The sequence below is a fragment of the Morchella importuna genome (assembly GCF_003444635.1).
Source record: "Morchella importuna strain M04M26 chromosome Unknown Morimp01GS050, whole genome shotgun sequence".
Lineage (NCBI taxonomy): Eukaryota > Fungi > Ascomycota > Pezizomycetes > Pezizales > Morchellaceae > Morchella > Morchella importuna.
Genome location: NW_025763447.1, coordinates 21259 through 44803, shown reverse-complemented (window position 1 = coordinate 44803; position 23545 = coordinate 21259). Strand labels below are relative to the sequence as shown.

At 46.6% G+C, this 23545-nt stretch overlaps 3 protein-coding genes across 3 annotated transcripts; all 3 read right to left on the bottom strand.

The window, feature by feature from the left end:
• Positions 1-18395: 18395 nt before the first annotated feature.
• LAJ45_10749 (uncharacterized protein) lies at positions 18396-20510 on the bottom strand (the record flags this gene model as incomplete). The annotated part of the gene is made up of 5 exons (XM_046120265.1): positions 18396-18650; positions 18702-18796; positions 19057-19336; positions 19394-19822; positions 19878-20510. 5 exons carry the CDS (start codon positions 20508-20510, stop codon positions 18396-18398), a joined length of 1692 nt encoding a protein of 563 aa, XP_045966493.1.
• Positions 20511-21121: 611 nt separating this feature from the next.
• On the bottom strand, positions 21122-21766 carry LAJ45_10748 (uncharacterized protein; the record flags this gene model as incomplete). The annotated part of the gene is made up of 1 exon (XM_046120264.1): positions 21122-21766. One exon carries the CDS (start codon positions 21764-21766, stop codon positions 21122-21124), a length of 645 nt encoding a protein of 214 aa, XP_045966492.1.
• A 243-nt stretch (positions 21767-22009) lies between these two features.
• Positions 22010-23321, bottom strand: LAJ45_10747 (uncharacterized protein; the record flags this gene model as incomplete). The annotated part of the gene is made up of 3 exons (XM_046120263.1): positions 22010-22942; positions 23005-23265; positions 23319-23321. 3 exons carry the CDS (start codon positions 23319-23321, stop codon positions 22010-22012), a joined length of 1197 nt encoding a protein of 398 aa, XP_045966491.1.
• Positions 23322-23545: the final 224 nt, after the last annotated feature.

Here is a 23545-nt window from a genome sequence, read left to right as displayed (position 1 = left end):
ATACCACCTGTTGTGGCTACTACCCAGCGGTCGGAAAAGCTCCCAGATCCTGAGGTGTTTAGGGGAGATCGCGATCGAGAAAGATTACACCTATTCAAACAACAGATGAGGATTAAACTATTGGGAAATGCCGACCGCTTTCCCACACTACAGTACAAGTTATCCTACGCATTCAGTCGGATAGAGGGTGTTGCCGCTAATCAGTTCTTACAATATGTCGGAGAAGAAGGCATCGCTTTGCCTTCCATGTTGCGGTTTTATGAAATCTTAGATACTGCGTTCGGGGACCCTGATCGAATGCGCACAGCTAGAAGGAATCTCAGGAACATCCGCCAGCGAAATCGAACCTTTGCTGACTATTTCGCCGAATTTCAACGGTACGCTGCTGAATCAGGAATGGATGAAGTCTCTCGGATTGAGGCTTTGATGGAGGGCATTAACGCGGAACTCGATGAATCGATGATACACCATGAAACTCCTACGACAGTAGATGCCTGCGCGACACTTTTGCAACGGTTAGATAATCGACGACGAGCGGCAGAGGCTAAGCGAGGAAGTAAAAAGCCTTGGAGTGCTACTGCTGCTCCGACCCCTCGTCCCCCACCAGCGAATCCTGTTCCTACCCCTCGCGCTGCCGCCCCAGCTGTCAATGCACCTACTCCTGAGAACCATCCCTCGTTTTGCCCGGGAGGTGATGTACCAATGGATCTGTCCGGGGGACGTCGTCGCCCCACCCCTACTGAAAGAAACGCCCGCTTAGCTGAGGGCCGATGTTTCTATTGCGGAGGAGTCGGACATATGGTTAGGGATTGCCCCCAAGCAAGGGCAACTGGAAATCAACCAAGGAGACCGGTGATGAGAGGAGCAGCATTGAGGGTAGAGGAAAATGATGGAAGCGATAACGAGTCGGCAAAAGATTTGTCCCTGCACTAAGTGGCTTAGCCCAGGGACCATTTAAGGATTTTTCTGAAATGCATATTTCTGGTTTTTCGGTATCAGAGGAGGAAATGGATGGGAACCAATTTGTAGTAACTTGTTCAATTTCACAGAATAAAAATACTTTCGTACCCACCTACGCCCTTATTGATACCGGAGCCTCAGGATATGCTTTCATCGATGAATCTTTTGCACGCCACAACAATCTCACCATGACCCCACTCAAAATACCACGCCACGTAGACGTTATAGACGGCAGACCTATCAAATCAGGAAAGATTACTCATATTCTTGATGTCTCGCTAGACATTCATGGCCATCGAGAAACTGCATCATGTTTTGTGACAAAGTTGGGACACTATCCGATTGTGATGGGGATACCTTGGATGCGACGCCATGATGTTACAATTCGACCAAAGGAAAATTTGCTTATCTTCGACTCTCAAAGCTGCTGTCAACATTGTTCGCTTAGTGGAACTGCAATTACGGTTCATGGTATATCAATTCCCCTACCTGAAACTCATACCGTTACCGTCTCAGCGACCGAAAAACCTACCATCGATATTAAACAACTAATACCGAAGGAGTTCCACCGCCATATCCACATGTTTGAAGAATATGACGCTTCAATACTTCCGCCACATCGACCGTTCCATGATATGAAGATAGTATTAGAAGAAGGCAAACAACCACCATGGGACCAATATACGCTCTATCCCAAATTGAGTTGAAAGCACTCTGGGATTATCTTCAAGAAAATCTGCCCAAGGGAATTATCCGCCATAGTCAATCGCCAGCAGGAGCACCTATACTATTCGTCAAGAAAGCCGATGGAACTCTTCGTTTATGTGTCGACTATCGAGGCCTCAATGCAATTACGATTAAGAATCGTTACCCATTGCCGTTATTGAAGGAAACTTTGGCCAAATTGTCGAAAGCAAAATATTATACCAAGTTAGATTTGCGCTGGGGATATAACCAAATCAGGATAGCGGAAGGAGACGAATGGAAAACGGCATTCCGGACTCGATATGGACACTTTGAATATACGGTAATGCCTTTTGGATTAGCGAACGCTCCTGCTACGTTTCAACACTGGATCAATGACATCCTGCGCCCCTATCTCGATCAATTTGTGACAGCCTATTTAGACGATATTCTCATCTATTCCGAATCCCTTGCAGAGCATAAGGACCATATTCAAAAGGTTTTAACGGTACTTGATGAGAATCATGTCCACCTCAAACCCGAAAAATGTGAATTTATGGTTCAAGAAACGAAATATCTCGGCCTAATCCTCACCCCAAATGGCAACAGAATGGATCCAAAGAAAGTTATCGATGTTCTAGAATGGTCTATACCTACAAATCTTCATGATGTTCAAGTATTTCTGGGATTTGCAAATTTTTATCGACGGTTTATTTTGGGATATTCAAAGATTGTCGCCCCGCTTACAGCCCTAACAAAGAAAAATGTTAAATTCGAATGGACAGATGAAAGGGAGGAAGCATTTCAAACATTGAAAAAGATGTTTACAACAGCGCCCATATTAGTTCATTTCGATCCGAATCGGAAGATTGTGATAGAAACCGATGCATCTGACTATGTTTCAGCAGGAATTCTATCGCAAGGTGATGATGAAGGAGTTTTACATCCGGTCGCTTTCTTTTCCAAGAAACATTCCCCTGCGGAATGCAACTATGAAATTTATGACAAGGAACTTCTAGCAATCGTACGATGTTTTGAAGAGTGGCGACATCATTTGGAAGGATCACAATTCCCTATTGAAGTTTTCAGCGACCATTGAAATCTAGAGTATTTTATGACGACAAAATTGCTAAACCGCCGACAAGCTCGTTGGTCTGAATTCCTTTCACGTTTCGATTTTGTTATACAATTCCGACCAGGAAAACAAGGAGCGAAACCAGATGCTTTGATTAGAAGATCAGGTGATCTACCTAAAGAGGGGGATGAACGGCTGACGCACCAGAGCCAAGTGGTTCTGAAGCGAAAAAATTTGGATACAAAGCTAAATTTGTTCGCGGGTTCTTTATCAAATGAATCCGCTGAAGGAATGCCCACTGTGGAGGAGTTATTTTCAAAAGCTGACCAAGTCGATAGTTTTCCAAACGAAATCCTCGCTATGCTCCGGAACGACGTTCGTCAGTCAAATATAATTTCACTTGCCGAATGTACTGAAGACAATAATGGCCGGTTACTTTATCGAGATGCACTCTACGTACCAAAGGATAATGACCTCCGGCTGAGACTCCTGAAAGAACATCATGACAAACCATCGGCAGGCCATCCGGGTAGAGCAAAGACCTTGGAACTCTTAAGTCGGGAATATTATTGGCCACAAATGCGAAAAGATGTCGATCGATATGTTAGGAATTGCAATATGTGTGTCCGTAGCAAGGCACCACGTAATGCGCCTTATGGGGTACTTCGTCCCATGCCAATACCCGACGGACCATGGACGGATGTCTCGATGGATTTTGTTACCGACCTTCCGGAGAGTGATGGTTACAATGCGATTCTAGTTGTTGTTGATAGATTAACCAAAATGCGACATCTAATACCAACGACTAAAGAGGTGGACTCGAAGGAAGTAGCAAGGCTATATCTCGATAATGTTTGGAAGCTACATGGACTACCTGATATGGTTGTGTCCGATAGAGGAACACAATTTGTTGCGGAATTTTGGAAGTCGCTTTGCAAACGCCTGGAAATATCTCCACGATTCTCCACCGCATTTCACCCCCAAACTGATGGACAAACTGAAAGGATCAATGCCATAATGAAACAATACCTCCGAAGCTATGTCTCCTATCAGTAAGATGATTGGGCCCGACGGTTGGCAATGGCTGAGTTCGCAACAAATAACCATATTTCGGAAACAACAAAAGTCTCTCCTTTCTATGCCAACTCGGGAAGAAATCCCAGGACGACTTTTGGTCCCTTGGAATACGGTAAAACGACAGCGGAAGATCAAGCCAACAGCATTGCAAATGAGATGAAGGACATGGTGGAGTTTCTGAAGAGCGAAATGTTTCGGGCGCAAAGGATACAAGAGGAGTCGGCTAACCTAAATCGTTCTCCTGCCCCTCGTTATCATATAGGAGATAAAGTTTTCTTGTCGACCCGCCATATTCTAACAAAGCGACCCTCCAAGAAGTTTGATTGGAAACGGATTGGTCCTTACAGCATCAAACGAATCGTCAACCCCTATGCTTATGAGCTAGAACTTCCCCGCTCCATGAAGATCCATCCAGTATTCCACGTTTCATTGTTATCACCTGAAGCGGGTAACCCATTACCTGGACAACAACAGTCACCACCACCTCCAGTCGAGATCGAAGGGGAGGAAGAATGGGAAGTCGAGGATATTGTGGACTCTAGGAAACGAAGGGGTGGCTTTGAGTACCTGGTACGATACACTGGATACGATGATGCCTCTTGGCAACCGCTATCGGACCTTGAGCATTCACCTGATATTGTTCGACGGTTCCATGAACGCTATCCACGGAAACCTAAGCCTACCAGGAGGTAGGCCTTAGAGGGGGGCGTAGTCTGTAACGGCAATATTATATTTCGGCTAAGGTGATAGATTGGGTTGTGAAGAGAAGGAATCGCGCAGTTGGACTATAATTTGTAATGGGTTTTCTGTTATGTTCTTTCGGTTTCCGTTACGCAAGATATTAGTCATCAACGGACTAGGAGTTGGATATATAAGGGGGTGTTGTCTCGTGCCCTTTCATGTTTTCCTTCCTTTCCTCTCCTCTTCACGGAACCTCCTGTATCTACCCCAACGAATACTACTTTTGCTCTACGCCTCGTCCTAGGTTCAATTAGTTGTCAAACTAGATAGAGCCACTCCATAGCCCATAGTCCTGAATACCTATTGCCACGTCCTCGCCTCGGTTGTATTCCTTGGCACCATAGTCCCTACGTCCATAGACCACCGTTACAATATCACATCTTTTAACGACTAGTAGGAATCCAAAATATGATATTTCACCTCTTGATGCCCCACCGCCTCCCAAAACGCGAACCACCATGGTGAATCTGCCTAAGTCTTGATGCTAGCCTTGAGCTTGCTAGCAAATGACGCCAGGTTTGACATCTCGAGTATCCCCACCTGCATACCCACCTGCCTATCTGCCTACCTGCTGTCTTCCTGCCTATCTGCCTATCTTCGTCTCGACACTTATCTCCTACCAGCATAATCACTTACCTCCTACCAACACCGACACCTTCCTCCTATCAGTGTCGACCCCTACCTTCTAGCAGCAGTGATACCTACCTCCTACCTGCAGGAATGCCTGTATACGTATTTACCTACTTGTATTTTGACGCCTGTACTGGCACCGCTACAGACCGTTAAATAGCAGCAAATTGACTCCCAAATTTGCAGCCAATTGAAGCCCAAATTGAGACTCAAACGACACCAAAACTTCGACTAATTGCAACAAGCCGACACCTAAATCAGCATCAAATCCACGCTCAAACCTATGCCCAAATATATGACTGACAGTGAACGAAATCAATGTCACTTAAGTGAATAATAGGTAGGTAGTTAAGCAAGCAGATGCGGAGGTAGGCAGGTAAGCAGTCAGGTGCGGGAGTAGACAGTCGGGCATGGGGGTAGGCAGTCGGGCAATTGGGTAGGCAGGCGGCGCGGGGGTAGGCAGGCGGTGCGGGGGTATGCAGGCAGGCAGGCAGGCAGGCAGGCAGTGCGCTGAGGTAAGTAGGCAGACAGTCAAGCGCGGAGGTAGGTAGCGTGCTAGCAAATATGTACATAGAGTATTATATAGACAAATAGATGAATATATTTGACTGGCATTCGGAAACAATGTCTTAGGCGATGTAACTTTTGCCGAATGATCTCATTCTGCCAGCAAAATCTGCTAGCAAAACCAATTAACCGGGCCAAAGATACTAGTATGGAGACACCAGGAGATGACTTTGCATCTAGACCTGTCGCGATGACGTCATTTGGCAAAGAGGTGTACTGGCTCTGTTTCGGTATGGCCCGGCATCGGTCTACAGGTAACCAAAAGTCTTTGGTCATCTGCGGCATCTGGAGCATCTCGAGCGCCCAGGTGGCCCAAATCGACATGTCATTTTTGGCTGATATAGGCGCTCTGGAGAGCGTGGGAAGGGGTGCCAGTGACAACAATGGTGTTCGGGGATTATAGAAGGGCTTAGTGTACCCTCAGGATAGAGTGGAGGAGGTGTGTCAATGTCAAGAATAGTGTTGGGAGATCATAGGAGGGTTTGGTAGGCCCTCTGGGGAGCGTGGTAGGGTGGGGCATGAATTTAACCAGCTCATGATAACGCGGGAGGGATTGATAGGCACTCTGAAGAGCATAGGAGATATTGTTAGGGCAAGGAATAGTCTCAGGAGACCACCAAATGTCCTGGTAAGCCCTCGAGAGAAAGCATTAGAGGATGAGTCGCACTCCCGACTCACTCCAGTAATCTAGTGGTAATAAGTGAGAGGCTTAGTAATCCATTCAAAAGGCTTTCTAGTAGGCTGTTACAACCCCTTGAAGTTTCACGACACTACACTGGTTGAAGAAACCTGTTCGGGGAGCTGTAGGCAAAAATTGCGCACCAGAGAAGCTATAGAGATTCGGTGCAGTGAATATCGAGCCTTCCAGAGCATTTGAAAGGAACAGGAGGCAATCGTAGCGGGGTTGCGAGGCGTCGGGAGTATAACCAGATATTATGAATTCAGGCTCCGGAGAGTGCTGAGGAGGCGTGCTTGAGTGTCGCGAGAGCATCAGCGGAGGCCCAGAAGGCCTCCGAATTGGCCAACAACCTCCAGAGAATTAAAGTTGGTAGGGTGTCTCTCAAGCCTCCGGTGTCTCCTGAATACTTGCACTGGTTACTAATGAAAACATACTCCAGAATGGACCTAAATTATATCACCTGGGTCATCAGAAATGCCTTGAGCATCGCAATCGAACCCTTTAAAGACTCGATCCAGCAAACAAACACCAAAATCAATAAAAGCAATGAACTCCTATTCAAATCAAATACGGACTCAAACATAGAATCGATGTCATATGAAAATAACTGTTCGAAATAATAAAGAACTAAGACAAACTATCTGTAAAGTTACATAGAATGCAACACCAGACCTTCCTCCTCCTGAACCAGCTCAGCACTCACTATGCACAAACCTCGGCATCGACTTCGGAACCTGCATCCGCATCTGTACCTACACCCATACCCATATCCACACATATTCCCATAGCTACCACCTGTAACGGAGCCACTTCAACTGTTTGGTGTATGAGTACATATAGGGCCCGGTTACATGTTGAGAGTCATTGTCAGAAGCCAGTTGCCCAGTGACATGCAAGTACAGGCAGTGTGGTTACCTACCAGCTATCTGAGCAACTACATTCTGAGCGATAGGAAGAGAATCTATTCATGGGAGTAACGACTGACGAGGTCAAGTCTCACCAATGATTAGAAGGCCAGCCAGAGAGAAGCTCTGAGTGCTCAGCGATGCTCTATATCCACTGAGAATTGGGAGTACAGCAGTATTGGCAGGAGCCATGCCTGGGAAGTCTACAATAAGTGAAGAGCTCTATAGCAACGATTAAGCTTATATCTGAGTGGCAGCTCATTCATGCCGCTCCCGGTTATGCGACAACCAAGATTGCAGGTGTTACAAAGGCATTGACTAAGGGTGATTGACTTCGGAACTGGAAGCACCCACTAACGCTTAGAAAGAAGCGGGTTAGCGGTGTTATTGCTTCCCTACCGCTCGAAGGCATCACCGGAATTTAGTAAGGAAGTAGGAGCAAGGAACGGAATCCTTTGGAGTATAAGTACTTAGGATCCTTCTCGCCCAACTATCCGATTTCTCCAGTCTTCATCAGAGCTGTGAAGTATTTTCTACTCGGTAGTAGAGCCCTTAAAGATTATTGAGTTCTTAACGATAAATCTTTGAATAATCTAAACCTGATTTCTATCTTGCACGGCCAAATCTTTCCATCGGATTCGAGCGATACGTGGAAAGACTGTCCCCGTTACACCACCAGAAACAGTGGTGAAGCATCAACTAACCAACCAACGCCTAACTCATATGCAGCCACCGTCTCAGGAGCCACAGACACAGAATTCATAATGGTGACCAAGAAAAGAACCTCAAATCTAAAACAGACCCACTATTCAAGCTGGAGATCTCCAAAATCAATCAAGAAATTGTAATCGAAACAAGCAAAGATTTGGTGATCATACCATCGGACATCAGAAACAAGATAAAAGCAAAGATCCAGGACCCTGATTGACAACTAATCGCTGTCGGAAAACAATAAAGTACAACATCATCCTGGAATCGAAATTCGCAACCCGAGCTACGAATGTACTGGAATACAAAAAAGAAATCGAAAGCGCCCTACATGAACTAAAAATATCTTATGTTGATATCTGAGTTAATTCCAGATGGTCAAAATTCATAGCACATGGCATTCCCACCACCGGCAAACCTTTCGAAGCAAACTAACCAGTGCCATTCAAAATTAGAAACAACTACGGAAACACATTAGAATTGGCACAAATCCCAAGATGGCTATCCAGACCCTGTAACGGGGGTCTATGGACGTAGGGACCATAGTGCCAAGGAATACAACCGAGGCGAGAACGTGGCAATAAGTATTCGAGACTATGGACTATGGAGTGGCTCTTACTAGTATGACAAACTAGTTGAACTCTATGACGAGGCGTAGAACAAAGTAGTATTCGTGGAGTACATACAAGAGGTTCCGTGAAGAGAAGAGGAAAGGAAGGAAAACATTAAAAGGCACGAGACAACACCCCCTTATATATCCAACTCCTAGTCCGTTGATGACTAATATCTTGCATAAAGGAAACCGAAAGAACATAACAGAAAACCCATTACAAATCATAGTCCAACTGCGCGATTCCTTCTCTTCACAACCCAATCTATCACCTTAGCCGAAATATAATATTGCCGTTACAGACCCGAGGCCAGGATTGGGATTACCCACTCCTGTATGATAATTGCCCTCCCTGGCCAACTCACTAAAGACAACCTCAGGCTCTGATACTTGACCCTCCTCAACAGACAATGTAAAATTGACAACTACTTACCAGACAAGTCAGACACCGACTACTCCAAATGCCTGGAATACAGATATAGACAAAAACCCTGATAGCACCTTAATAGCAGATGTGGATACTGTGCTGAAGAACACTAAATCAAAGATCACCCATGCACAGAATATGCCGGAGGCCTCAAATGCATCCAAACTCTCATCTAATGCTAACACTGTAAGGCCACAAACAAAGCAACTGGCTTGAACCGCCTGGAACGTCTCAAAGTAAAGATAACCACATCAGCAAGTTGGCATATATTTATGAGTCTCCCAATAGTCTCCTAAGTCTCCTGAGTCTCCGGAAGCTCTCCTGAGACATCAAAACGGATTTTGATTCTCTGGAGATACAGGAGATACATTACAGAAATTGTTAAGCTTGCTGATGTAGTAAACTCGGCCCAGACCCAATCATAAAATATCAAACCGCTCTACTAGTAGTCATCATCTCGGACACCATCGATATTCCGGTGGAAGAATCCCCTGACTTAATGGACAAGTCTCAATGAGTTACAAACAACGGAGTACCGTCCACGCACACCACTTGAACTGCGCAAAAAACGAATTAATAACAAAATCAGTAGTAGAGTAAGCAGAACAGGACAACAACATACTTTTTCTTTTATTACAAGCATTATGGAATACCAAAGACGACCATCAATCGGAATCACCTCTATTCTACCTGTTTACGGCCAGCAAAAAAACCAACAAAGCAACGATGTATGTTAGGAAACATGCCAACCTAAAACTCAAGTACCACCATACCCACAACCACTTGATCGTTTCTTTCACTGCTGAAATCCAAGAACAGCAAACACAAATCCTCAATATATACCCAACAAGACGAAGTAAACCTTTCGCAGAAGTATTTCAACAAATAATGATCACAATCCAAACTTTCCTAATTATAGAAGACTTCAACAATCACCACTAGTTATAGTATAGGTTCTAATCCCATGACTATATTAGTACGATCAGAGCAGACAAATCAGGAGCCAATAAAGTTAAAAAATAGATACACTGGCAAAAGCTATTTCTACTCAAAGAACCAGGCGAATTCATACATTTCTCCTGAAACAACAATAGATCAATTATCATTGACTTAACCCTGTTCGAATGGCCAGTACTGTACTTTGACATCCGATGGAATATCGACCGATACTGAGCGGACACAAATCATTGGAAAATTATAATCCAACTACAAATAACAAAACCCCCCTATATAGAAAAACAACTATGGCAACAAACAAACTAGGCAAAACTAGATGAAAACATATCAAGCATCTGACTCTCTTGGAAAGTATGGGAAAAAGAAAACCAAACAAAATAGTCCAAGCTGATAAACTTCATATTCGAACATCAGCAAAGAATAACATGTAGTCTTGGGGCGCCTGGACGCCCGAGATGCCCCAGATGCCCTAAATGCCCCAAGACTTTTGCTTACCCGTAGACCGACGCCGGAGAATACCGGAACGGAGCCAGTGCGTCTGTTTGCAGAAGGACGTTGTCACGACAGGCCTAGATGCAAAGTCACCTCCTGGCACCTCCACGCTAGTATCTTTGACCCAGTTAATCGCTTTCGCTAACAGTTTTTGCTGGTAGAATGAGATCACTTGGCAAAATGTTTATCAAATAGGATATTCTTTCCACGCTCCAGTCACATATATTCGTCTATCTGTCTATCTAATTCTCTACGTAGATATTTGCCAGCGCCTTACCTACCCCCGTGCTTGACTTCCAGTTTGCCTACCCCGCACCTGCCTGCCTACCCCCGTGCCTGCCTGCCTACCCCTGTACCCGACTGCCTACCACCATACCTGCCTGCTTACCTGCCTACCTCCGCACCTGCTTTCTTATCTACCTACCTATTAGAAGCTTAATTGAAATTGATCTTGTGCACCATGAGTCATATATTTGAGCGTAGATTTGAGCATAGATTTGATGCTGATTTAGCTGTCAACTTTGTATAATTACTCGAAGTTTTGGTGTCGTTTTGAGTGTCAATTTGGGCTTCAATTTGCTGTGAATTTGATGCAATCTGGTGTCAATTTGGGCGTCAATTTGGGAGTCAATTTGCTGCTATTTAACGGTCTGTAGCGGTACCAGTACAGGCGTCAAAATACAGGTAGGTAAATACGTATTCAGGGATTGCTGCAGGGAGAGGGTAGGTATCACTGCTGGTAGGAGGTAAAGGTCGACGCTGGTAGGAGGTAGGTGTCAATGCTGGTAGAAGGTAGGTGTCGATGATGGTAGGAGGTAGATGTCGAGGTAGGTGTCGAGAGGAAGGTAGGTAGATAGGCAGGAAGACAGCAGGTAGGCTACTAGGCAGGTAGGTAAGCAGGTGATGATCCTCGAAATGTCAAACCTGATATCATTTGCTGCCAAGCTCAGGGCTAGTGCCAGGACTTAGACAGAATCACCATAGTGGGTAGCTTTTTGGGAGGCAGTGGCAGGTCAAGAGGCGAGGTATCCTATTTGGGATGTCTACTCGGCGGGAAAAGTTGAGAGATTATATTTTGGATGTCTAATAAGCATTATAAGATGATCTATCATATCTTTTATGCTTACTAGATGCTAAAAGACAATGTATCACATTTTGTTGGCACCAGGACGATGTTTTGTGTGTATTAGATTAGGTCTTGGGCGTGGAAGACGAATTTGGACATCTGGACTCATAGATTCGTCCTGGCGAAACCCTTTTTTGCTGATGAAGTATGTAACTTGAAAGTGGTGATGGAGGCTGGTAAGTTATTCTGCGATAAGAATCAGAGAAACCCCCCCACACTTCCAGGAGACTATGGCATCAAACGAACTGGGGAAAACTAGAAGAAAACATCTCAGGCCTCCATTTCCCCCCCAAAGCATGGGAAAGCCAGAATCACACAAAGCAAAATGTCGACTTCATCCTCGAATACATAGACAATCAAATAGATCAAGTCACCCAATGGAGGCAAGGACATCTCAAGTCCAAGAAATGGTGGACCCCAGAGCTGAAGAAACTTAAATCAACCCTCAACACACTAGAAAGGAAAGCTAAAAATACCCAAAAAGACAAATACAGAGAAACCTTCAGGAAAACTATGAGAAATTGGACCGCAGCGATCCGCACAGCCAAGGCGGAACAAAGGGAGTAAGAATTCATGGAGGCCAAGAGAAGTGCCATCTGGAAATTAGTCAACACGGGGAAAAGGAGGGACATCACAATCCCAACTATACAAGGTGAAGAAACATTTGCGGGGAAGTGCCAAGCTCTAAGAGCCCAACTCTTCCTCACAAGTTGGACGTCCCCCAACAACCCCCCACTCCCAATCAGACCCCCCTCCTTTGACCTTAGTGACGATTTTCAAGAAGTAACAACAGAAGAAATCAAATCCACAATCAAATCATGCCCAACACACTCAGCTACCGGGTCTGAAAATATCCCATACCCCTTCATACAAGCAACAATCAAAGCGAATACCCAACTCTTCCAGGACATGTTCTCAGCCATGCTCCGACACGGAGTCCAACCGGAGCGATGGAAAGTGGCAAAATGCATACCAATCCCGAGACCAGGAAAACCCGACTACTCATCGGCCAAAGCCTACCAACCCATCTCTCTACTACAATGTTTTAGCAAAGTACTGGAAAAGATAGTGGCAACAAGACTATTTGTAACGGCGGTCTATGGGCGTAGGGACTATAGTGCCAAGGAATACAACCGAGGCGAAGAAGTAGCAGTAGGTATTCAGGACTATGGGCTATAGGGCGGCTCTACCCGGTCTGGCAAACCAGTTGAGCCCTATGACGAGACGTAGAACAAACGTAGTATTCGTGGAGTAGATAAAGGAATTGGAATTGGATTTTATATTGCATGGAAGCACATAGCTTATCGCACACCTACACTACCGCCAGAGACGAAAGAAAAGTACATACAAACATCGCGCGAAATGGTGTAGATGAACAGAAACTAAGCGACGAACAAAGTAACAACACTACAGTAGAATGAGATCCCAAAAGCTTCTCCGTCAAACAACATAAAGTCAATCGTCTATATACCCGTTCACCATAAACCAGGATCATTACCAACGCCTAAAAAGGAAGTACTGCACGAAGCCGAGTCGAAAGACCGCGGAAGCATCAGGTGCGAAAGCATAGGGAGGGGGGTGTCGATGGGGTCCCTGGGCATCTGCTCGTCAGGCGGCAGGGAGTTAAGGTAGGAGGAATGGCACAAAGGCCAAGTGTAGATGGGGTGGGCGTAAGCCGCTACCTGTTGGTGGTTTTTACAGTGGTGACCTTCGAACTCGATTTCCGTAGTATATGGGGTGGTCGCAATCGTAAGTGCTGACCGTGCCTTGATGGGGTGGCCTCGGTTGTAGTGCCCTTGGTTGTAGTGCCGGGCCGGTGGGGTTGGGTGAGCGGGGAAGCCGACTCGGTAAAATTGGGTTGCCTGGCTAGGGCCGTAATGCGGGGTAAGGCACAACAAAGGGACCTCGCGTAGGTAAGGAACGGATGCTTCGTGACCGTAAGGTCGCTAACACCATGTGTTATCATAGGCTTTGGCAATGAGTCTGCGCTGACCTCCAGACTATTGACAGGGTGCCAATACGACGTAGAGAGGGGTAGCCTTTGTAACGGGGGTCTATGGACGTAGGGACTATGGTACCAAGGAATACAACCGAGACGAGGACGTGGCAATAGGTGTTCAAGACTATGTGCTATGGAGTGGCTCTGCCTAGTATGACTAACTAGTTGAGCCCTATGGCGAGGTGTAGAACAAAGTAATATCGTGGAGTAAATACAAAGGTTCTGTGAAGAGAAGAGGAAAAGAAGGAAAACATGAAAAGGCACGAGACAACACCCCCTTATATACCCAACTCCTAGTCCGTTGATGACTAATATCTTGCGTAACGGAAACCGAAAGAACATAACAGAAAACCCATTACAAATTATAGTCCAACTGCGCGATTCCTTCTCTTCACAACCCAATCTATCACCTTAGCCGAAATATAATATTGCCGTTACAGACTACGCCCCCCTCTAAGGCCTACCTCCTGGTAGGCTTAGGTTTCCGTGGATAGCGTTCATGGAACCGTCGAACAATATCAGGTGAATGCTCAAGGTCCGATAGCGGTTGCCAAGAGGCATCATGGTATCCAGTATATCGTATCAGGTACTCAAAGCCACCCCTTCGTTTCCTAAAGTCCACAATATCCTCGACTTCCCATTCTTCCTCCCCTTCGATCTCAACTGGAGGTGGTGGTGACTGTTGTTGTCCAAGTAATGGGTTACCCGCTTCAGGTGATAACAATGAAGCATGGAATACTGGATGGATCTTCATGGAGCGGGGAAGTTCTAGCTCATAAGCATAGGGATTGACAATTCGTTTGATGCTGTAAGGACCAATTCGTTTCCAATCAAACTTCTTGGAGGGTCGCTTTGTTAGAATATGGCGGGTCGACAAGAAAACTTTATCTCCTATATGATAACGAGGGGCAGGAGAACGATTTAGGTTAGCCGACTCCTCTTGTATCCTTTGCGCCCGAAACATTTCGCTCTTCAGAAACTCCACCATGTCCTTCATCTCATTTGCAATGCTGTTGGCTTGATCTTCCGCTGTCGTTTTACCGTATTCCAAGGGACCAAAAGTCGTCCTGGGATTTCTTCCCGAGTTGGCATAGAAAGGAGAGACTTTTGTTGTTTCCGAAATATGGTTATTTGTTGGGAACTCAGCCATTGCCAACCGTCGGGCCCAATCATCTTGCTGATAGGAGACATAGCTTCGGAGGTATTGTTTCATTATGGCATTGATCCTTTCAGTTTGTCCATCAGTTTGGGGGTGAAATGCGGTGGAGAATCGTGGAGATATTTCCAGGCGTTTGCAAAGCGACTTCCAAAATTCCGCAACAAATTGTGTTCCTCTATCGGACACAACCATATCAGGTAGTCCATGTAGCTTCCAAACATTATCGAGATATAGCCTTGCTACTTCCTTCGAGTCCACCTCTTTAGTTGTTGGTATTAGATGTCGCATTTTGGTTAATCTATCAACAACAACTAGAATCGCATTGTAACCATCACTCTCCGGAAGGTCGGTAACAAAATCCATTGAGACATCCGTCCATGGTCCGTCGGGTATTGGCATGGGACGAAGTACCCCATAAGGCGCATTACGTGGTGCCTTGCTACGGACACACATATTGCAATTCCTAACATATCGATCGACATCTTTTCGCATTTGTGGCCAATAATATTCCCGACTTAAGAGTTCCAATGTCTTTGCTCTACCCGGATGGCCTGCCGATGGTTTGTCATGATGTTCTTTCAGGAGTCTCAGCCGGAGGTCATTATCCTTTGGTACGTAGAGTGCATCTCGATAAAGTAACCGGCCATTATTGTCTTCAGTACATTCGGCAAGTGAAATTATATTTGACTGACGAACGTCGTTCCGGAGCATAGCGAGGATTTCGTTTGGAAAACTATCGACTTGGTAAGCTTTTGAAAATAACTCCTCCACAGTGGGCATTCCTTCAGCAGATTCATTTGATAAAGAACCCGCGAACAAACTTAGCTTTGTATCCAAATTTTTTCGCTTCAGAACCACTTGGCTCTGGTGCGTCAGCCGTTCATCCCCCTCTTTAGGTAGATCACCTGATCTTCTAATCAAAGCATCTGGTTTCGCTCCTTGTTTTCCTGGTCGGAATTGTATAACAAAATCGAAACGTGAAAGGAATTCAGACCAACGAGCTTGTCGGCGGTTTAGCAATTTTGTTGTAATAAAATACTCTAAATTTCGATGGTCGCTGAAAACTTCAATAGGGAATTGTGCTCCTTCCAAATGATGTCGCCAATCTTCAAAACATCGCACGATTGCTAGAAGTTCCTTGTCATAAATTTCATAGTTGCATTCCGCAGGGGAATGTTTCTTGGAAAAGAAAGCGACCGGATATAAAATCCCTTCATCATCACGTTGCGATAGAATCCCTGCTGAAACATAGTCAGATGCATCGGTTTCTATCACAATCTTCTGATTCGGATCAAAATGAACTAATATAGGCGCTGTTGTAAACATCTTTTTCAGGGTTTGAAATGCTTCCTCCCTTTCATCTGTCCATTCGAATTTAACATTTTTCTTTGTTAGGGCTGTAAGCGGGGCGACAATCTTTGAATATCCCAAAAAAAAACCGTCGATAAAAATTTGCAAATCCCAGAAATACTTGAACATCATGAAGATTTGTAGATGTAGACCATTCTAGAACATCAATAACTTTCTTTGGATCCATTCTGTTGCCATTTGGGGTAAGAATCAGGCCAAGATACTTCGTTTCTTGAACCATAAATTCACATTTTTCAGGTTTGAGATGAACATGATTCTCATCAAGTACTTTTAGAACCTTTCGAATGTGATTTTTGTGATCTGTGAGGGATTCGGAGTAGATGAGAATGTCATCTAAATAGGCCGTCACGAATTGATCGAGATAGGGACGTAGGATATCATTAATCCAATGTTGAAACGTAGCAGAAGCGTTCGCTAATCCAAAAGGCATCACCGTATATTCAAAATGTCTATATCGAGTCCGGAATGCCGTTTTCCATTCATCTCCTTCCGCTATCCTGATTTGGTTATATCCCCAGCGCAAATCTAACTTGGTATAATATTTTGCTTTCGACAATTTGGCCAAAGTTTCCTTCAATAACGGCAATGGGTAACGATTCTTAATCGTAATTGCATTGAGGCCCCGATAGTCGACACATAAACGAAGAGTTCCATCGGCTTTTTTGACGAATAGTATAGGTGCTCCTGCTGGGGATTCACTATGGCGGATAATTCCCTTGGGCAGATTTTCTTGAAGGTAATTCCAGAGTGCTTTCAACTCGATTTGGGATAAAGCATATATTGGTCCCCATGGTGGTTGTTTGCCTTCCTCTAGTACTATTTTCATATCGGGAATGGTCGATGTGGTGGAAGTATTGAAGCATCATATTCTTCAAACATATGGATATAGCGATGGAACTCTCTTGGTATCAATTGTTTAATATCGATGGTCGGTTTTTTAGTTGCTGAAACGGTAACAGTATGAGTTTCCAGTAGGGGAATCGATATGCCATGAACCGTAATTGCAGTTCCACTGAGCGAACAATTTTGACAGCAGCTTCGCAAGTCGAAAATGAGCAAATTTTCCTTTGGTCGAATTGTAACCATCAGCAACCCGTGCATGTCTTCAGGAGACACCGGAGGCTTGGGAGACACCCCACCAACTTTAATTCTCTGGAGGCGGTTGGCCCGTTCGGAGGCCTCCCGGGCCTTCGCTAATGCTCAGGAGGTTCTCGCGACGCTCAAGCACGCCCCCTCGGCACTCTCCGGAGCCTGCATTCATCATATCCGGTTACTCTCTCGACGCCTCGCAACGCCGCTACGATGGCCTCTTGAGCGTTTCAAACGCTCCGGGAGGCTCGATATCACTGCACCGAATCTCTAGAGATCCTCTGGGGCGCGATTCTTGCCTACAGCTACCCGAACGGGTTTCTTCATCCAGTGTAGTATCGCGAAACCTCAAGGGGTTGTCCCAGCCTACTAGAAAGCCTTTTGGAAGGTTTACTGAGCCTCCCACTTATTACCACTGGATTACTGGAGCGAGTCACCTCTCACGCTCTCTCCCGAGGGCTTACCAGGCCATCTAGTGGTCTCCTAAGGCTATTCCTCGCCCCAGCACTATCTCCCATGCTCTCCAGAGGGCCTACCAATCCCTCCTGCGTTATCATGAGCTAGTTAAATTCGTGCTCCACCCTCCCACGCTCTCCAGAGGGCCTACCAAGCCCTCCTATGGTCTCCCGACCCTACTCTTGGCACAAATACCCCTCCCCCACTCTCCCCTGAGGGCCCACTAAGCCCTCCTGTACTCTCCCGACGCCATTCTTGGTACTGACACCCCTTCCCACGCTCTCCAGAGGGCCCACCAAGCCCTCCTGTAGTCTCCCGACGCCATTCTTGGCACTGGCACCCCTTCCCACGCTCTCCAGAGGGCCTACCAAGCCCTCCTATAGTCTCCCGACCCTATTCTTGGCACTGGCACTATCTCTTACGGTCTTCTGGGCCTCGTCAAATTATCACACTTCTCCCCATGCCCTCTTGAAGGCTTATTGAGCCCCCGAGGAGTCTCCTGAGAGTGATCACTACTCTTGAAGGCATTACCCCATTGATTCGGTCTCTGAGAGTCTCTCACGCTTCATAACCCCCGAATCTGATGTACTCCGTAATAATAGCTTACAATTTCCCACATCTGTACCTAATAACGAAAGCATCCCTTCAAATAAATAAAAACATCGCACAAAAACACACGAAAATCATTTATCCCCTGGCAACGCGTCGCCAGAGGCATTTGTCGAGGCTTCTTGAGCCTTGGCCGCGCCCAAATCCCTCCCCGTCACCACCGGGTTTTCTGAGGCATCATCAGTCCCCAATAATATAGCCCGGTCCCGCTGAGCCTTCCGGCGCGGTTTCGTGGCCCTCCACGCCGCGATGTCTACTGCCAACTGCACATCGTCCTCTTCCCTTCCAACCTTAGATATCATCTCTCGAGGGCCTCGCAACTCCTCAATCTACAGGCCTATCAGTCTCAGTCAATTGCGTGCGCGTCTAAGGTTCTTTACCTTATCTTGAATAGACTCTCTTATTACCTCCAGAGTCCCCAGCTGCTTTTCCTCCGTGGTTCTTCTCCACGTGTTGAACATTCTGGGGTACGTTACTAGGCAAAAGTTAGTACGTCGCGACTCCTAAAGGGCTTGATAAGCCTTACACAAGATATCGGTATTCTGGCTGGGGTTAAAGTGCATTCCTTCCACATAATTGCCCGTTGTCCAACATCGCAAAACAAACCAAATAGCAGTGAAAACTAGACAGATGAATTCCGGGGATATATCATCTACGAACTTAGGATCCTTCGCTCCACACATCTTGTCACCTTTGTAATATTTTAGAAATATTACTTTCACGATCTCTGGGGACCAAAAGTGTCGACGACCTGTCTAATAGCTGTAAGACCTTTACATAGGCTGGTTGAGCCTTTGAAATGGCCTATAAAGCCCCATAGCACGTTAAAAGGAGCTCTTACGGCATAGTTGTCGGAGTCACTAATGAAACGATCATTCTCGAGTAGATAGTTAACTTTGTCAGCCCTCGTCTCTGGGGTTGTTAGGTCCTTCAAGCCGTATAAGAAGCCTTTTGCGGCAAAGTCTTTGATTGCAAACACAAGGTGCGATCTCACTCGTGAACTTGCGATTTGAACCTGTGAATAGTTAGCACAGGGCTAACAAGCCTCCTAGGAGGCTTGATCAGCTCTTACCTCACTCTTCGCGCTATTGATTAGGGTTATGTTTGTATTAAAATGAACGTTAGCCTCCGACCAAAATCGCCGGACGTTAACGGTAAGAGATTCAGGCATTGGCCAAGGCTCCTCAAGCAATGTATGCCGCGAGAGAAGGTCCTTAGCATACCTGATAATCGGCTTTGCCTCCGCTGGCACGTCCCCCCTGTCAGAGCCGTAAACTGACTCTGGCGCTGGTGTGGCACATGCTTGCGTGGGTGGGGTTGCACGATAGGGCTGAGAAGGCGGAGGTGTACGTTCAATGTGATGTTCATTTCGCAATGTACTAGACGAGCGAAATGAGGTTCTTGGTGATGTAGACGCGGGCTTGGAAGCTAGGGAAGCCCTGCTCATGGCTCGGGAGGGAGTCCCCGACCTTTTTGAAGTAACCGTCGTACGGCTTCCATACTGCCTGGTGTTATCACCTTATCCGCAACCTATGGGTTGTGGTTAATACCTGTACTGTATTAACTCCCACGGCAGATGAAACAATTGCTTCGGCTGCTGTGCCACTAATTCTTCTCCTAGAGGCTGCAACAGCCCTGGCGGAGGCTACGGGAGCCTCCCTTGGCCTCTTACCAGCACGAATTCCCTGGCTGGGTACTGGCGGTGCCCGTAGTGGTGGTGCCCGTGGTGGTGGTGCCCGTGGTGGTGGTGCCCGTGTAGGCCGTGCTCGTGTTGGCGGAGGTGGTGGAGACACCCTTCGTTCAGATAAGGGCATCACGGGTGGGGTATTTTCGTCCCCAGGCTCTTCATAGTCGTCATAATCATCCTCATAGACATCTACCTCGTCCTCCTCCGCCACTGGGTGATCGTCGAAGTCAATCCACGGCTGTGGGCATTCTAAAACGCCGTTTACCAATATTTGGCCCCCGGGCGAGCTCAATGGGCCATCTCGATAGCCCGAGGGGCCATGAAAGGAATCTTGGTGAGTATCCAGCTCTGTAGGTGATCCCGACCTCACACTGCTAGCGACACTTGAAACACTCATCGCCTCCCTAAGCCGTTTATTAACAGAGGTGGAGATAGTAGTGTTGGTTGCACTATATCGATCGTCAATGGCACGTTTGGTGGTTCTTTGCCTTTGGGAAGTCATGATAATGTTTGTGGGGAAAAGAATGGCCAGGTAGGCACTGGAGAATGCTTCCGAGGCTCACTATTAATATAGTATGCTTAGCAACCTCTAATATTCTTCTTTTTTCTCTTAGTTGGCTAAGCTATATGCAGTCATCCGAATGCTTGGCAGAAAACTCTGCATTTTCTTGGGCTGAGCTATACCGCTTATAGTCACCCGCCTATCGTCTAAAGGCTTAGGAAGCCTTTTGAATCGCCAATGAAGAAAACGCGGGAGGAAAAACAAATCTTATAAGTATTAATAAATGCTAAGATGAGGCGACTAACTCTAAAACAGATAAGAAAGTCTAAAGAGGCAGCTGCACCAGAAATAGAAAAAGAAAAAAACTGCCTAACAAGCTTTGAAGAAGGCTTCTCAAGCCTTCTCTAGCCGAACATACGTATAGCGCTCACCAAATAGATAAGGTAAGCTAATTCCAAAACAGATATAAAAAGCCTAAAAAGGCAACTACACTTACCAGATACGGCACTTGGCTAATAAAAAAAATAAAAACTGATCAACAAACCAATGATCCCCAAGAAGGCTCCTCGAGCCTTTCAAATAGCTTAACATGCCGCCCCTAGCTAGCATTATCAGTTACCGTCATCGTCATCCCCATCGTCGTCGCCTTCTTCTTCGACATCGTTTTCGTCTCCACCTATGCCGCCGTTATGCCTAAATACATGGTTTCTCTCAGCCAATGTCCAAATCTTGAGGCGGTCATGGTGGCAAGACATAAAGCCAATGCGATTCGGAAACTTCAATCTATACCGCCTAACTAGCCTACGCCCTATTGTTTGGTATCTTTCCACCCGTTCATCAAATACCGCCATTAACTCCTGGAAACCGGTATCGCTTTGGGGCATAGCAAAATTCAGACCAGTGTTATTTACCTTATCAATAAAGGTAAGCATTTGCTCCTCCTTATCGACTTCTATCATTTGGAAATCGTGTTCATCCAGGTCCTCCCACCCATCAGGCGGAGGAGTTTCGGGTCTATGTTTAGGCCCGGCAAGCAGTGCACGAGGCCTATGGAGCACGGCACAAAGCCTCAAAGGTTTGGCTTCACTGGTCTTGAGCCAGGCCTCCAACTCCTCCGCGTCGCCAATACGAACATTTTCCGGATTAAGTGCATACGCTGCCCCAGCCGTCCTAGGGGGTCCGTTTGACATGGCTACGTAGAAGGCCCGGATGACCCTCGGGGGCAGACCGTCGGCAACTTTTGGGATACGCTTCATTGCGACCTTGGCCAACTCTGCTAAGGACACCTCCTCGAGGACGCCTATAGACACCGGTAGTGCTGCTGGACCGTACTAGTCAATCTCACGGTAAGCCGCGCTGACGACGGCTCCCATCTTCGTTGGGTCAATAACATGTACGGTTATTGCAGGCCTGTAGGGTATTCCCATGGCCTTCCAAACCTCTGCCGCAGCCAAGGTGGGATTCTCGTTGGACTCGCCTCCCCCCTCAATGATTTCGGCTTAAGCCCTGGCTCCACGGGTGTGGGCTCTGTTCACTTTGTGGGATCGGTCGCCAATGAGATAACCGAGGGCTGCTTTGATCTTCTCGGAGGCCTCCGAGCCCTTCCTCATGTAACTTTGCTTTAAGGCTTTGAGAACTTTGTGATTTATAAGCCAATCCCTCAATCGCCCGAATAAATCAAGTCCAGAGGTTGTCTTGTTGACCCAGCCAATTCTTGTCATCTCATCACTGAGCGCAGTACGCAGAGCCCTGTAGACATCATCTCTTCCAGTAAGTTGCAGAATCTCCCTCATCTGTTCAATACTGGTAATCTTATAGGCAGCTGAGGCTCTTCCCCTGCGTGGTGGCATGCTTGGTGAATCGGCTGAAGCCTTTTGAGCCTTTTCAGGGGTCGCAGGAGGCTTTGAACGAGCCTTTGCTGATTGGGGTTCGTCGGGTTCGTCGTGGATAGTTGTGTCGCTTTCGGCGTCGCTTGGTGAATCGGCTGAAGCCTTTTGAGCCTTTTGAGGGGTCGCAGGAGCCTTTGAACGAGCCTTTGTTGATTGGGGGGCGTCGGGTTCGTCGAGGATAGTTGTGTTGCTTTCGGTATCGCTTTCTTCGGGATTACCAGTATATTCAAAGGGGGGTCGACTCGGAGTTGGGGGTTTGGAGATTTTGCTTTGTTGTTCTTCTTGCAAGGCGGAGCGGCCTACCTCGAGGCTTGATGCGCGTGGTCGAGAGCATGTTAGGCATTCGGGTCCAGGAGAGGCTCCACCAGAGGCTTCCGGGAGAGATTCTGTATCGGCTCTACTAGCTCTGCTTGCGATTTCTGGTACAACTGTTTTTGTTGCAGCGAGGGTGGCGTGGTGGTCCTTGATTTGCTGTATGTGTGCTTCGTACGCTGCTAGGAGCGCGACCGCGTCAAAGTCTTCGAAATCATTGTCTTCAGAGGCCTGGGAGTCTCTTCAACTGGAGGTGGTTCTTCGCCTTCCTCGAGATAGTCAAATGCTAGTACCAAGCGGTCCGCGTATGCCTGTGTGCTTTGAGAGGCTTGGGGAGATTCCGGAAAGGCCTGGTCTTCGACTGCAGGTGCTTCTTCTGCAGGTGCTTCTTCGGCCGGAATGGATGCTTCGACTGGAGGGTTGACGAAGGCCAGAGGGGGTGCTATTGGGGTTGGGGTGGATTCGCTAATGCGCGGATGTTTGCGTTCTCGTGAGTCTTTGTCGGAGGAATACCAAGCTCCAGGGCAATGGGGGAATTCTCCCAAAGGTCGAGTCTGTGTATAGATATGTGAATGATATGTATTTAGAATTAGAAAGGTCAACGTACCATTTTATATATCCGTGGGTTATATTCAAGTGAACGTTAGTTGAAATCCTGACCCTAGCTTAACTTGGGGGCCTGGGGGAGTATCAAGAGTGCGAATGGCCTACTAGAAAGCTCCGCGAGCGTGTAGGGGGGTGCCTATATATATTCTCCTAGATGAGGATCCTATACTACGTCATATATCGAGTTGGTATTGTTTGCTGAAGTTGGGTCATGCTATATCACTCGGG